This window comes from Pleurodeles waltl, chromosome 7 (assembly GCF_031143425.1).
Source record: "Pleurodeles waltl isolate 20211129_DDA chromosome 7, aPleWal1.hap1.20221129, whole genome shotgun sequence".
Taxonomy (NCBI): Eukaryota; Metazoa; Chordata; class Amphibia; order Caudata; family Salamandridae; genus Pleurodeles; species Pleurodeles waltl.
The window spans coordinates 83,021,524-83,037,004 of record NC_090446.1 but is presented as its reverse complement, the minus strand read 5'-3'; the positions used below and the strand labels follow the sequence as shown (position 1 = coordinate 83,037,004).

Sequence of the window (15,481 nt, the reverse complement as noted above, 5' to 3'; positions counted from 1 at the left end):
GGTAAGCACCTATCAGGGGAGGACCCTGACATCACCTGCTGGCACTGGCCACTCAGATGCTCCCAGAGTGCCTCACCACCTTGGAATCCAAGGGGTGGTGATGGACAGGGGAGTGGTCACTCCCCTTTCCTTTGTTCAGTTTCACACCAGAGCAGGGGCTGGAGGTCCCTGAACCAGTGTAGACTGGATTATGCAAAGAGGCCACCATCTGTGCCTTTTAAAGCATTTCCAGAGGCTCTGGGAGGCTACCCCTCCAAAGCCTGAAACCCCTATTTCCAAAGGGAGAGGGTGTAACACCCCTCTCCCAAAGGAAATCCTGTGTTCTGCCTTCCTGGGCTTGAGCAGCTCAAGCAACAAGAGGGAAGAAACCTGTCTGTGAGGTGGCAGCTGCTGGGGTTGCCTGGAAAACCTCAGAAGGCTGGTATGGCAGTACTGGGGGTCCACTGAGGAGCCCCCAGAGTGCATGGGATTGTGGAACCAATACTGGAATCAGTATTGGGGTACAATTCCCAGTTGTTAGACACCTTACATGACCATATTCGGGGTTACCATTGTGAAGCTGGACATAGGCACGCGTAAAATGGCGTCCCCGCACTCACGAAGTCTGGGAAAATGGTCCTGGACAACGTGGGAGCACTTCTGGTAGTGCAGAGGTGCCCTCACACATGGGTACTTTGCACCCAGCCTTTATGGTTGGAAGGTATGACATATAGGTGACTTATAAGTGACCTGGTGCAGTGTAAATGGCTGTGAAATGGTGCATGCACCATTTCACACAGGCTGCAATGGCAGTTCTAAAGAAGCCTTTGCATGGGCTCCTATGGGTGGCCTAAGTAATGCTGCAGCCCATAGGGATCCCCTGGAACCCCAGTGCCCTGGGTACCTAGGTACCATATACTAGGAGCTTCTAAGGGGGGACCAGTATGCCAATTTGGAGTGGAATACTGGGTTACCAGTATGTAGTGATACATTTAGAAACAGAGAGAACATAAGCACTGGGGTCTTAGTTAGCAGGATTCCAGAGTTAAAGTCTAGCATACTTTCAAAAACAGTGAAACATACTGACAAGGAGGCGAAAAACCATAAGCACTGGGGTCCTGGCTAGCAGGATCCCAGTGACACAGTCAAAACACACTGACATCAGGCAGTCCTCTGAAACAAGACTTATCTACAGCTCAAACATTCTTACCCATAACCCCCACAACCATCTTGCCTCTATTCTTGTTGCGGGGACTGTTCTACAGCATTCGACAGAGTCAATCAAGCTGCCATAATAAGACCCCTTCCCTCACTGGGAGTCACTTAAAATACACCAAAGAGGTTCTCCTACACATAAAACCATCCCTTCTCAAATTCCGACTCTTCACCAGTGGGTGTCCCCCAAGGTTTTGCCCTCCAACCTTTACTGTTCTGAATCTCTACCATATATATTGCCAATGAAGGCATACCCTTGCTGGTGATAAGCCATGCTTTATAAGTACTGTTTGATTGGATTAAATTCCCTACTTTGGCTTCTTGTAACACCTGTGTACAGACAACTTCCATTTTTTCTTTCATTGTCTTCAATTACATCACATATCAAGACCACATTTTCAGACCAGCGGCTTTATGAAACTCGATGACCGTAGGCCCACTATCGCTAAATTTCTTCAAGATGGAAATCGTTTCTCCAACTTTCTGCTTCTCAGATGTTTCTCTGCTGCCCAATCTTATTCCCACCCTATAGCCTGGCACCACCTCCTTCAGCCAGGGACTTAAGCATCTCTTTTGCCTCCCCTACGCGACTCAAATCATTCATCTCCTGCACTATTACTGGTCCTAGGCTCCCACTGATAAATATTAGAAGATCAGGCAGCATCTCCCCTCCCAGATGGCTAAATCCCTATTAAATACACTGGTCATGAGCAAGTTAGATTACTGCAACAGCTTATGGGCAGGCTTGTCCGTCTAAGCTTTTTCCGCGTACAAGATCATTAATGTTGCAATCAGATGCCATTTATCTTACCCACAATCCCATCTAACTCACTTCACTGGCTGCAGGCTGGCTGTCAGCCCAAAACAGGGCACAGGACAAATTACTCATGCTGGTCTTCAAAGCTTTGCATGGCACCTGCACCGCATACGTCTTCCATTAGATCTTACCTCACACCCATCACAATCCCTACTGTCGGCCAACTTTCATTTTGTTGCTGTACTCAGACAACACTTCCACCACATAAAGGTTCTGTTTGGTTGAACTACTTTAACCCCCCCCCCCATACCAACTCAAAGCCTATGCCTCTGTTTCTGAATTCAAATATAGTCTGAAACTCCATCTATTGAGCTGTTCTGGTGTTGCTCTCACATTTGCATCGCTTTTCCAAGGCCGGCCGCAGCTGCTCTTGTGCCCAGAGATCAGGTGTGGTTGGGACACGTCCCGGTCCTCTCACTCATGACTCGGTGTGAGCCATGGTGGAGCTTGTCACCTTAAAGATGCCCTGGCGCTGTGGTAGCGTTTAAAAACAGGGCCCTGGGACAGCTGCCCTGGTCCAATGTTGCCCAAAGCATTTTGCCAGTCGCCGAGGATTGAGGCAGCTGATATCCGCCCAGGGCCCATATTTATACTTTTATTGCACCGCATTTGCGTCACTTTTTGATGCAAAAGCGGCGCAAACTTACAAAATATAATTGTATTTTGTAAGTTTGTGCCGCTTTTGCGTCAAAAAGTGACGCAAATGAGGCGCAGAAAAAGTATAAATATAGGCCCAGGTGTCTTGTTCACAAATGGAAAGGCAGCATGGGTAGCACCTCAAATTCAACCCCTATCGCTCATGAGCAGCATCTGGGGCTAAAGTCCTTCTGTCACCAGTGCACTGCCAGGCAGCCATTTTAGATTAGGAACTTTGTCAAAAGCTGACCAACTTTTTTGGAACTCCTGATAACCACAAATGTGGAGAGGACTTCTACAGAATGAAGCCGTTCCTCAAACCATAAAATGCTATACTAATTGCTATACACAATGTTTAAAAATGTACAGGCATATTTGCAAGCCCCATGGTCATCCGCGTCGCCCAAGCGTCATTTTTTTATGCTATGGCGGTGCTAAGGTGCCCCCCCCAGATTTACAAAGTGTCACATTGCTTGCATTGCTCCACTTTCTAAACCCTTAAGCCACGTTACGCTTCCGTCAGGCATAATGTATGCAACAGGGGGCGTGCCGACGCAGGGAGGGCCCAAAAAATGGCACAGAGAAATTTACAACTTTTCACTGCACCATTTTTCCCGTTATTTTTTAACGCCTGCTGAGAGCAGGCGTTAAAATGATGCTCCCATAATAACCCACGGGCCTCCCGCTGCTTTGCTCCACTACCGTCAACATTTTTTACTCTAGTGCAGTAAAGCACCACAATAGCATAAAAATCTTTGACGCTAATATGCTAACGACTGCCATGGTGCGCCATATTATAAATACGGCGCAACCATGGTTTCGTTAAGTGGTGGTAGGGGGAAGAAAGAAAAGCAGCACATCGGGCCGCTGCACCAACTTCTTGTAAATCTGCCCCGTATGTTTTCTTGAGTCAAAAAAGACCATTTTACATTTTCCCTCCTTTGATTGTTCTGATATGTGGGTAAGAAAATGGCATTTTTCATAGGATTCCAGCCAATCGAGAACATACCATTCATAGCAAATCCTCATTATTCCTATAAACGAAATGAGGAATATTCAGCCAATTGTTTGCCTTGATTCCCTTTCTTTAATATTCTTGCTCGACACAGGCAGGGCCACAGATATATGCATACTTCGCACACTCACAATGCAGTTATGTGTTTGAAATTGCCAAAAAAATGCCTGAACCAAAAGTCACCGATCCTCGAAAAAACAGTAAATGAGATCAAGCCTCACAAATTTGGAAAATGTTCATCCAACCCTTTTAATTAAACCCGAGGAGAATGACGAGACTGTCTGGGAACACCAGTTGAGTAAAGACACCTCCTGGAAAAACTGACTGTGACCGGAAAAAAACCACTGTGACAACCTGGTGGCCATTGGTGCAGGAAGGGGCAAGGGCAGCCTATGTGGTGAGTGAAGACTGGTGGGTAGCAAATGAGTAAAGAAGCGGGGGATAGGGTAACAGGAAACAAGCACTGGCAAAGTCAAAAGATTACTCTTCATAATGAGAGTGGCAAACAACTGGCTTTGCCAATGTTTGTGGATATTGTTTAACAAAAGTAAAAAACTAAGGGATAAAAAGCAAACATATATCTTAAAGTGTCTTAAAACTGCTCATTGAATTCAATCTTTTCATTCTTTATAAATGGTGTTGTTTATTTTTCAAATATTTTTCACTCTGAAAACTCTGTACAGAGTTTAAAACAAATATGGAAATGTCTGTATGTTGGCCAAGGAAGCAGATGCCTGTGCCTCCAGGAGAAGTGTCATTCTAAGTACACCTTCTGATTCAGAGGCAAGCTGAGTGCAACAGATGGCACTTCCCCAGTGCCATAAAGACCTTTGTGTGCCAATGCCCGTGGGGCTGGAATTAGAGGGTTGTGAGGTGCGCTGCAGAAAACTTGAAAGAGCTGAAAAAGAGGATGAACAATAAAGGAGCCTGTCAAATGTTTTTTTTCTTTGGGTTGTCAGCATTTGTTGTGTTTTCACAGGCAGAGTGTCCTGTAACCCAGTGGCTTTTGTGAGGTGATGTTGTTGGCCAGCATTGCCACTCTAAACATTTTTCCAGCATCACTGGCTGTCATGCAATGTGTGGAATGCAGGAGATAAAACAAAAGCAACCCTCAAAGTCTGCTCTTCAGCTATACCCGAGCCAGAATTATCACTGTTGCTTTGCTTTTACAGACAAGCTGGGTGTGGTGGGAGCAACACAGTGCAATGGGGTATTTGGGGAAAAGGGGGAAGAATCATCACAGGAAGGAGAGAGCTAGAAAACACATGCACTCGCCTGGAGTGCTGAATAAAAAATAAAAAATCAGCTCCCTAAATGTGACCAGTGGACTGATAAAAGTCAAATGAAGGGGATCATTCCAAGCAGCGAGACTCAAAGTATGGCCCGGGGGCTGCATGCGCCCCCCCCCCCCGATCTTTACATGTGGCCCCCGGGTCACCAGCAGCACTGGGCTGCTGTTTATCCAACTCAGCACTAAACAGGCTATTGTGTATTTATTTTAATTGAAGTTAAAAAGAGACTATATTTAGGTGCTCCTGCAGCACTTAACTATAAGAACATTTTCATTTTTAAAGACATTGTGCAGCAAAAGTGTAAAAATATGTTTTTTCAGAATTCAAAAAGTATACTTTATTAAAATGCAGAACCATTTCACCTTATTAAATTGGAATATATCAGTACATTGAATATTGAAGAGTTTTTTTTTTTTTTTAAAGTGATCTTTTTTTTTTTTAAACATGAATCTGGAAACATTCATTCTTCCCCACCCTGGCAACAGTGCCAATAGTGAACTAAGAGGCAAGCCAGTTGTTATGTGACCCTTTGAGTGGCCTGGGTTTGTATTATACATGAACAACAATATTGTTTATTAAATCAAACACATGAGAAAGTTTCGTACATAATGCATCCTGAAGTCCTGTATTTTGAGTCCTTTTATATGTGAGAATTAAGGGAAAGTGTAATAAAACAATTGCATGGGATCACACAATTTGGTAAAGTAGGGAACCATGATTAATCCCAAATTTTCTGATCTCACTTTGTGCAGTTCAGCCACTAGGTGTTTATGCTTTGCTCCCCTAAATCCACCTTACCTCCAACATCCCCCCGAACCACCCCCCAACCATGACCGTCGCCCTTTTCACATCAATGTGGCCCTCGGTCACAACACAGACCAAAATTTTGGCCCCAGCGAAAATCTTTGCAAGTACCCATATTGTAGGGCATTGCAGCAAAACGACTTGCGGAGCTGCCCTATGCCAATTTTTGTAAATATGCCCCTGAATTATGATTCTGGATCAAATATGCAAAATCACTGAAGTTTGCTAGTTATGACTCCCAACACACACTAGGACTCGTGCAGCGCACCATCGTCAAAACACCAATTTGCCAACGGCATGAAAAAAGTATAGTTGAAAAGAAAGCAACATGGTGTGCTCTGCAAGTTATGACATATGTTGTGTACCTTGGAATCCAAAACTGACGCGTTTCAGTGATTTTGCAGTTTGTGTCAGAACCATAACTTTTTTGCCGTGTTTTTTTCATTTAATATATTTTAATATCAGCATTGTGTGATACTAACTAGGCTTCCGCGAAAGATTACGCTGATGCAATTCACGTAATACGGGGAATTTCGAGTTGCGCTTGTTAAGTGAAATTTCTAAAATGATGCCATTATACCACTTCACGTAATTACGTGCCATTTACAGTAAAAACAAAATGGAGCACGAACGTGCCCATTAATGGTAAAGATTTACCACGATTGCAAGGGAACAAGAAAACACAAGCAGATGTTGTTTGTGGTGTTTTAGTTGAATGGGTCCTTGCAGCAAAAATTGACGTGAGGACGCATTTTGTGTTAAAATATAATGCAAAATCACAGATTTAAAATTCACATAATTTTTCAGAAATTTCACATAATTATGCAAAAGCAAACTATGCAAATTTTACACCCCCCTCATCAGTACTCAGTCCCTTGTTCACCACAGAACCATAAGAATGGTCCCTGTAAGGGAAAAGTGTACTGATTGATGTGTACAGTTCAGTGACTCTCGAGGTAGCAATGCATCCACCTGTGGAACCGATCAAGTGAGGTTGCTGTATCAAATATGTCCATAAGTGGTGACCGAGAGACAGGGCTGGGACCAGAAGAAACTTATTATGGTGCTTCCTTGGAGTGGTCTTGGATTAGGACGTGCTTACCTTCATCCCCATCCTCCTCGGACATGATGGCCACACACTGCTCCCACACGGTCTTGACATCCGCCCGGTACCGCTCGCAGGACCAGATGAACGAGGGAAGCAGCAGTGTCTGCACCATGGAGCACCAGAGCACACACAGCACCATCCAGATGGGGGCACTGTTGTACTTCAGACTCACAAAGCTAACCACCTGCAGGAAAGAAGAAAGACCAGAGGGGGTCACTGCAGGATCAGAAGACAGGAATCTCTCAGTCACTATTACACCAAGTCACTGTTGCCTGGGCACATCCAAAGCGAGCAGTGCTGTACTTTATACCCCTGCCCCATCTCCTCTCCCACCAATTCTGAGAGGGAACAGACTACAGCTCCCTGCTTCGTTCACCTGGCCCTGGAGGTCACCAGTGGTGGCTTATCATTCAGAATGTCGGTGTGCAGGAATAGCCACTAGGAGGCCCTAGTGTAAGCCAGATAGTTTTGAACTACCAAATTCCACTTTGTGTACACTGCAGAGGCTACAATGCACCGATTCAGACCCTGTGAGTGACAGTAGCAGCCAAGGTAAAGGGTGTGCTGAGCCAAGCTAGAAAATCTGATTTTTAATCAGGGTGCAAAAGCTGAGATGCTGGTAGCACTGGAAGAGGTGGGGGGACTGGGACACATGGCCAGACATGCTTCTTTGTCTCAGGGCTGTGAGAAGTGAGTTAGTGCACGTGTGTGTGTGTCTGTCTGTCCGGGTGTGTGCGTCTTGGTGTGTGAGAGTGAGCACATGTGTGCATGACGTGTGTGCGTCTTGGTGTGTGAGAGTGAGCGCATGTGTGCATGACGTGTGTGTGTGTGTGTGAGAGTGAGCCACATGTGTTTGACAATATGTGTGTGTGTTTGTGTGTGTCTGTGAGATATATATATATGTGTGTGTGTGTGTGTGTGTGTGTGTATATATATATATATATAGAGAGAGAGAGATTATGTGTCTGTGTGTGTGTGTATGTGTGCGTGTGTGTGTGCTTATGAAAGTATGTGGCTGTGTGGGTGAGTGTGCGTGTGTATGACTATGTGAATGTGTGTGTGTATGTGTGTGTATCTGTCTATGTGTGTGTGTGTGAGAGAGAGAGACAGAGGGTGCATGTGTCTGAATGTATATGTGTGTGTGTTTATAACAGTATGTGGCTGTGTGTGTGTGAGTGCATGTGTGTATGACAATATGTGTATGTGTGTGTGTGTATCTGTGTGTGTGTGTGTGAGAGAGAGAGAGAGACAGAGAGTGCATGTGTCTGCATGTATATGTATGTGTGTTTATGACACTATCTGGCTGTGTGTGCGTGTGAGAGTAGGCACATATATGCATGACAATATATGCATATGTGTGTATGGGACAAAGAGAGCATACATGTGTCTTTGTGTATGTGTATGATACAGAATGAATGCTCCAGGGGTGGTACCCCTCTTCAACATTATCATCTGGTCTTCATAGGATAAGGGGTTTCTTCTATGGTAAAAAAAAAATGGGTGTGCCACTGTCATAATTGTGGTATTTGGTTCCTATCGTTGGCATTTCTGGCATGACTGGGTCCTCACCAAGGGCCTCATTTACTACGTTTTGGCTCAGGGCAGCGCCGAAAGCCTTTCTGCTGTACCGCCCTTCATCGAAACAAAGGGACCCCTGCACTGGCGCACAAATTGCTGCCTAGCACCAATGCAGGCACCCTTGCACCATGATGCAAGAGTACCTGCGTTGCAGGGATGATTGTTTATGTGCAGGAAGGGACAACTTCATGCACATAAACAGTCCTTCATGGCGTTTTCCTCTTTCTATGTGTGCTGTAGAATGCAGCTTGCATAGAAAGAGGTAAAAATGGGGAGAAATAATGTTATTTACCCCCACTGCTGCACTTTAACGCCACCCCTGAGGTGGTGTAGGAATCTAACGCATTCCCAGAGTTGTAAATCTGGGAATGCGTGGGATTCTTTTGGATTCCATGGAAGTTGCATGGAAACACCTAAAACCCGCCCTTTTCTCACAGTGTAATGCATGAAAGGGGTCCATATTTTCAAGGCCATGAAAAGCTGCACAAGGTGACTTTGTGTGGCCTTATAAATATGGGCCGGCACACTGCGCCACTCCGTTGGTGCAGTGTAAATGAGGCCCAGGGTATAATGGTACCATTCTTGGTATGCTGAGGCCTTACTTGGGGTGACGGAGGGCACACTTGGCATAAAGGTTGCTCTGGAACAATAGTGGCCATCATGGTGTCCATCTCCGGCATAATGTGGGCCCTGGCGTTCCGTGGGGATTCTCTGCATATTGAGGGTATACCTGACATAATAAGACACCCACTTGCCTAAGGTTAGCCATTTTGGCATACTGTAGGCATTTGCGCCATAACGGAACCCATCCATGGCATAACGGTGGAGCTGGAATGATGGTGCCAATCACTGATAAATAACTGACATTCTAGACAAGAAGGGGGCATTTCCTGGCATAATGGCAGTGGAATTGTTTGCGTATGATGGCTATCCTTGGTGGTCGGTGATAATATGGGCATATAAACTGGAATTATGTGATGTAAAACCAAACTATGCAGCATGGATATATTCATATATATTCTATATGTGTTTCACTGGGAAGCACAGGGAATGTTCGGACTCTCTACCCTTGGTGCCAGTCCCTTGAGTCCGTTCATTGCGCCAAACCCTGGAGCCTAACAAGCATATATGTGGCATGCCACTTACACCTTTGACAGTCCCTTGGACTCCCCTCCCCCACCTTGAAGTGACAGGTCCTGTAAGAGCAGTTCTCTCAACGCCCTCTAGGAGGGTGAGGGGCTCTGTACTCAGGAGCCCATCTCTCCACCCCAGCCGTTCTCTCAGTTTAAAAGGGTGTCAGGCTCGGTAATCCAGGGCTGCTCTCTCCTCCAACCTACAAAGGTGAGAGCTCTGTAATCCAATGCTGTTCCCTCCACTCCGCCTGTAAAAGTGAAAACTCTAATCCAGGGCTGCCCTCTCCTCCAACCTACAAAGGTGAGAGCTCTGTAATCCAATGCTGTTCCCTCCACTCCGCCTGTAAAAGTGAAAACTCTAATCCAGGGCTGCTCTCTCCTCCAACCTACAAAGGTGAGAGCTCTGTAATCCAATGCTGTTCCCTCCACTCCGCCTGTAAAAGTGAAAACTCTAATCCAGGTCTGTTCTCTCCTCCAACCTACAAAGGTGAGAGCTCTGTAATCCTGGGTTATTCTCTCCTCCTGGCCCTATAAAGGAGAACACACTGTAATCCTGGCTGTACTCCACCCCACCTCCCCTAAAAGTGAAAACTCTAATCCAGGGCTGCTCTCTCCTCCCAACCTACAAAGGTGAGAGCTCTGTAATCCAATGCTGTTCCCTCCACTCCGCCTGTAAAAGTGAAAACTCTAATCCAGGGCTGCTCTCTCCTCCCAACCTACAAAGGTGAGAGCTCTGTAATCCAATGCTGTTCCCTCCACTCCGCCTGTAAAAGTGAAAACTCTAATCCAGGGCTGCTCTCTCCTCCAACCTACAAAGGTGAGAGCTCTGTAATCCTGGGTTATTCTCTCCTCCTGGCCCTATAAAGGAGAACACACTGTAATCCTGGCTGTACTCCACCCCACCTCCCCTAAAAGTGAAAACTCTAATCCAGGTCTGTTCTCTCCTCCCAACCTACAAAGGTGAGAGCTCTGTAATCCTGGGTTATTCTCTCCTCCTGGCCCTATAAAGGAGAACACACTGTAATCCTGGCTGTACTCCACCCCACCTCCCCTAAAAGTGAAAACTCTAATCCAGGGCTGCTCTCTCCTCCCAACCTACAAAGGTGAGAGCTCTGTAATCCAATGCTGTTCCCTCCACTCCGCCTGTAAAAGTGAAAACTCTAATCCAGGGCTGCTCTCTCCTCCCAACCTACAAAGGTGAGAGCTCTGTAATCCAATGCTGTTCCCTCCACTCCGCCTGTAAAAGTGAAAACTCTAATCCAGGGCTGCTCTCTCCTCCAACCTACAAAGGTGAGAGCTCTGTAATCCTGGGTTATTCTCTCCTCCTGGCCCTATAAAGGAGAACACACTGTAATCCTGGCTGTACTCCACCCCACCTCCCCTAAAAGTGAAAACTCTAATCCAGGGCTGCTCTCTCCTCCCAACCTACAAAGGTGAGAGCTCTGTAATCCAATGCTGTTCCCTCCACTCCGCCTGTAAAAGTGAAAACTCTAATCCAGGGCTGCTCTCTCCTCCAACCTACAAAGGTGAGAGCTCTGTAATCCTGGGTTATTCTCTCCTCCTGGCCCTATAAAGGAGAACACACTGTAATCCTGGCTGTACTCCACCCCACCTCCCCTAAAAGTGAAAACTCGAATCCTGGGCTGTTCTCTCCTCACCATTCTATAAAGGTGAAAGCTCCTTAATCCTGGGTTCCTCCCGCGTCCCCACCGTACAAAGGTGAGAGCTCAGTAATCCTGGGTTATTCTCTCCTCCTGGCCCTATAAAGGTGAACACACTGTAATCCCGGCTGTTCTCCTCCTCCCCAACCCCCCATAAAGGTGAGAGCTCCGTACTCCTTGCATGTTCCCTCCGCTCCAACCTACAAAGGTGAGAGCTCAGTAATCCTGGGTTATTCTCTCCTCCTGGCCCTATAAAAGTGAAAGTTAAGTAATCCTAAAATGTTCTCTCCGCCCCACCCTATAAAGGTGAAAACTCTGTAATCCTGGCTGTTCTCTCCCCCCGCCCCCCCCCCCCCCCCACACACACATAAAGGTGATGATTCTAATCCTGTGCTGTTCTCTCTTCACCATCCTATAAAGGTGAAAGCCCCTTGATCCTGGGCTGTTCCTTCCGCCCCTAATCTATTAAGGTAAAAATTCTGTAATCCTGACTATTCCCTCCTCTCCAACCTATAAAGGTGAAAACTCTGTAATCCTGGCTGTTCTCTCCCCCCGCCCCCCCCCCCCCCCCCCACACACACACACATAAAGGTGATGATTCTAATCCTGTGCTGTTCTCTCTTCACCATCCTATAAAGGTGAAAGCCCCTTGATCCTGGGCTGTTCCTTCCGCCCCTAATCTATTAAGGTAAAAATTCTGTAATCCTGACTATTCCCTCCTCTCCAACCTATAAAGGTGAAAGCGCTTTAATCCTGGGCTGTTCTCCTCACCATCCTATAGAGGTGAAAGGTCAGTAATCCTGGGTTCCTCCCTCGTCCCCACCCTATAAAGGTGAACGCTGTGTAATATTGGGTTCTTGTCTCCTCCTGACCCTATAAACGTGAAAGCTCTCTAATCCTGAACGTTTCTCTCCTCCCCAACCTATAAAGTTAAAACCTCTACAAGCTTGGGCTGTTCTCTCCATCCCATCCTATAAAGATGAAATCTCTGTAATCCCGGGCTCTTCTTTCTACCCCACCCTATAAAGGTGAAAGTTCTGTAGTCCTAAAATGTCCTCTCCGTCCCACCCTATAAAGGTGAAGGCTCTTTAATCATTGGATGTTCTCACCCAATAATCTATAAAAGGTGTCATCCTCTGTAATCGTGGGCTGTTCTCTCAGCCCTTTACCTATAAGTGACAGATTCTGTAAATCTCTACTGCTCTTCCCACCCCAACCTATAAAGGTGACAGGCTTTGTAAATTTGGACTGTTTTCTCCCCTAACTTCTAGGTAACAGGTTCTGTAGTTCTCTGTTTTTCCTGCCATCCCCACCGATAAAGGTGCAACCCTGGGCTGTCCTCTCCATCCCACAGGCTCTGCCAGGGACCATCCTGAGACTACCTTCAGCCCCGGAGTGGCCAGGCTCTGTATTCCTCTGGTGCCCCCTGAGCCAATCACGTGTTAGAGGGGACCCCCCTGAGCCAATCACGTGCTAGAGGGGACGGGGGGGGGGGGTTGTCCCTGACGCCTGCCAATGGGCTCACTGCATTTTCTAATCTCCCGAATGATCTGCCCAAGAACCGCCGATTGGGCGCTCCTGCGGTGATTAAGTTGTGCAATTAAAGTAATGAACTTGTTAATGTAATTATCCCAATTTAATTAATGAATCAATTAACTTTTCCCCCTTTCTGGGAAAGGTATATGTCAGGGAGCAGACAGAGGAATTGATGAGAAGAGTAAAAATACCCAATAAACAGAGTCCGACGGAGATGAACCGAGAGTTAGAGTGAGGCAGAGAGGGGCGGGGGAAGAGGGTGTGGGGTCAGGGAGTGAGGGAAGAGAAGGAGGGGAGAGTAAGAAGGAGACAAAGGGTGAGGGGGCACAGAAAGAACATAAAACTTGAGAGAAGGAGATGGAGGAAGAGAAAGGGGTGCGGGGGAGAAATCGAGAGAGAGTGGACAGAGAAAGAAGAGAGAGCGAGGGAGAGAGAGTATAAAAGAGAGGGAGTGAATGAATGACAAAAAGAAAAAAAGGAAGGTGCGAGGGAAGTAAGAGGGACAAAGGAAGGGAGAAAGCGAAAATAATTCCTATTGGGAGAAGTAAAGAATGGGGAAGAGAGAGTACAGGGAAGGAAGAGTGTATGAAAAGAGAGACTAGAGAGATAAAGAGAAGCTAAGTGAAAGACAGGAGGAACTAAGGAGAAATGAGAGCAGAAACAGGGAGAGATGAAAGGGGAAGCGAGAAGTGAAAAGACATATCAGAAGAGGGGGAGAGGTAGAGTTGGTGTATGATGGACACAGTGAAAAGCGGAGCAGAGAAGGAAGTGAAGAGTAAAAGAGGCACATTCAGTGCTTAATTTAAGCCGATGGTTGCCCGTAGGGGGGCACCGGCACCTGTTTTTGAGGGCCGGCACCTGTCTTTCTGCATGTCAATTACTGCGAGCAAAAGACAAATATGGGAAAGGTCGAGCAAAGAAAGAGGGAAAAGCGTCACAAAGGGAGAAAGCAGAAAGCTGCAAGAGGGAGTTTAAGGGGCAGGGAGTGGCTGTAAATGGATTAAAGAGGTCAAAGACCGCTTCAGGATTACGCAGCCTCAGTATTCCGTGCTCGCACAGGCACGTTTTTATTTACAAATTAACCACTGGGCACACAAGACTGATAGGGTCGGGAAAAGAGCAAACCAAAGAGTGATATACTGTCGGCGAGAAGACTAAAGCAGGGAGGAGTGGAGTCTGGTGAGGCACCCACAAGGCAAGGATCTGGCACTGTGTTTCAGTGAGTTGAGCAGTGGGTGCATTAGAAGTGGCATCAGTGGGTGGTACATTGCGCATTGCAGGAGACCACTGTGGTAAGTGTGGCAGCAGATGTGGCCATGGGTGGAGCAGAGGGTATTTCAGCTGGGGGGGGGGGCTCTGAGTGTGACACTGAACACAAAAGCAGGTGGTGGCAGTGAGTGGGGGGAGCATTGGAACGGCGGTGGCAGTGGGCATGGCTCCATGAGGTGGCAGTAGGCGTGGCAGTAAGTGGGGGCAATGTGCATGGCATCTGGTGGTGGCAGCGGATGAGGAAGCTGGTATTTCAGCGAGAGAAGCAGCAAGTCTTGGCAGTGGGTGCAGCAGGTGTGGCAGTAGATCAGGCAGCTGGTGGTGGCATTGGGTGGGGCAGCAGGTGTGGCATTAGATCAGGCAGCTGGTGGTGGCTTTTAGTGGGGCAGCAGGTGAGGCAGTGGATCAGGCATCTGGTGGTGGCAGTGCGTGGTACAGCAGTTGGTGGCAACAAAGTGTGGAAGTTGGTGTGGCAGCTGGTAATGGCAGTAAATGTGGCAGCAGAGGGTGCCAGGGGTGAGCAGCAGATGGTGGCAGTGAGTGAGGCAGCAGGCAGGAGATGGCAACTGTTTGACAGTGAGTGTGGAAGCAGGTGGTGGCATTCGGTGTTGCGAAGAGAGTGGCAGCAGATGGTGACAGGGCATCGGCAGCAGATGGTGGCAGTGGATGGGGCAGCAGGAGTGACAACATGGTGTGGCAGCGAGCACATCAGCAGGTAGTGGCAGTAGGTGTTTCAGCTGTCGTGGCAAGGAGTGTGGCAGCAGATGGTGGCAGGAGTCGGCAGCCGGTGGTGTGGTTGCAGGAGCTGGACGCAAGTGAAGCACACATGGTGACACTGGGTGTAGCAGCAGGCGTGGCAGTGGGTGTGGAAGCAGGTGGTTCCAGTCAGAGCAACAGTGATTGTGATAGCAGATGGTAGGAGCTAGTGTGGCAGCAGGTAGTGATGGGGGATGTGGCAGCAGGTGGGACAGCATGCAATTAGGGCAGCAAGTGGTGGCAGTGGGTGTGGCAAAAAGTATGGCAGAAGGTGATGCAGTAGGCAGTGATTGTGGCCTCAGTTGTGGTGGCAGGTGGTAGCCATGTGGGAGGCAGCAGGTTGTGGCAGCGAGTGTGGCGGGTGTGGCAGCAGGTAAGGCAGCAGGGGAGGCAGCAGGGGTGGCAGTAGTTCGTGGCAGTGAGTGTGACAGCTGGTTGTGCCAGTGGATATGGCAGTGGGTGTTGAGCAGGTGTGGCAGTGGGAGAGGCAGCAGGGGGTGGCAGTGGATGTGGCAGCGGGTGCAGCAGCAGGTGGAGGCAGTGGGTTAGGCAGCAAGTGGTGGAAGTGTGTGCGGCAGCAGGAAGCAGTGGTGGCAACTGGTGTGGCAGCAATTATTGGCTGTGTATGAGGGAGCAGGCGTGGCAGCAGCTGAGCCAGTAGGTGGTGGCAGAGGGATTGGCA

At 47.7% G+C, this 15,481-nt stretch overlaps 1 protein-coding gene across 2 annotated transcripts in view; it reads right to left on the bottom strand.

The window, feature by feature from the left end:
- The window catches only part of GPR162 (G protein-coupled receptor 162), a 99,953-nt gene that overhangs the window by 12,496 nt on the left and 71,976 nt on the right, over nucleotides 1–15,481 (bottom strand). For both annotated transcript variants that reach the window (XM_069243051.1, XM_069243052.1), the window contains exon 3: nucleotides 6,861–7,050. In XM_069243051.1, coding sequence (XP_069099152.1) covers nucleotides 6,861–7,050 — 190 coding nt within the window. The remainder of the gene's footprint in view (nucleotides 1–6,860; nucleotides 7,051–15,481) is intronic.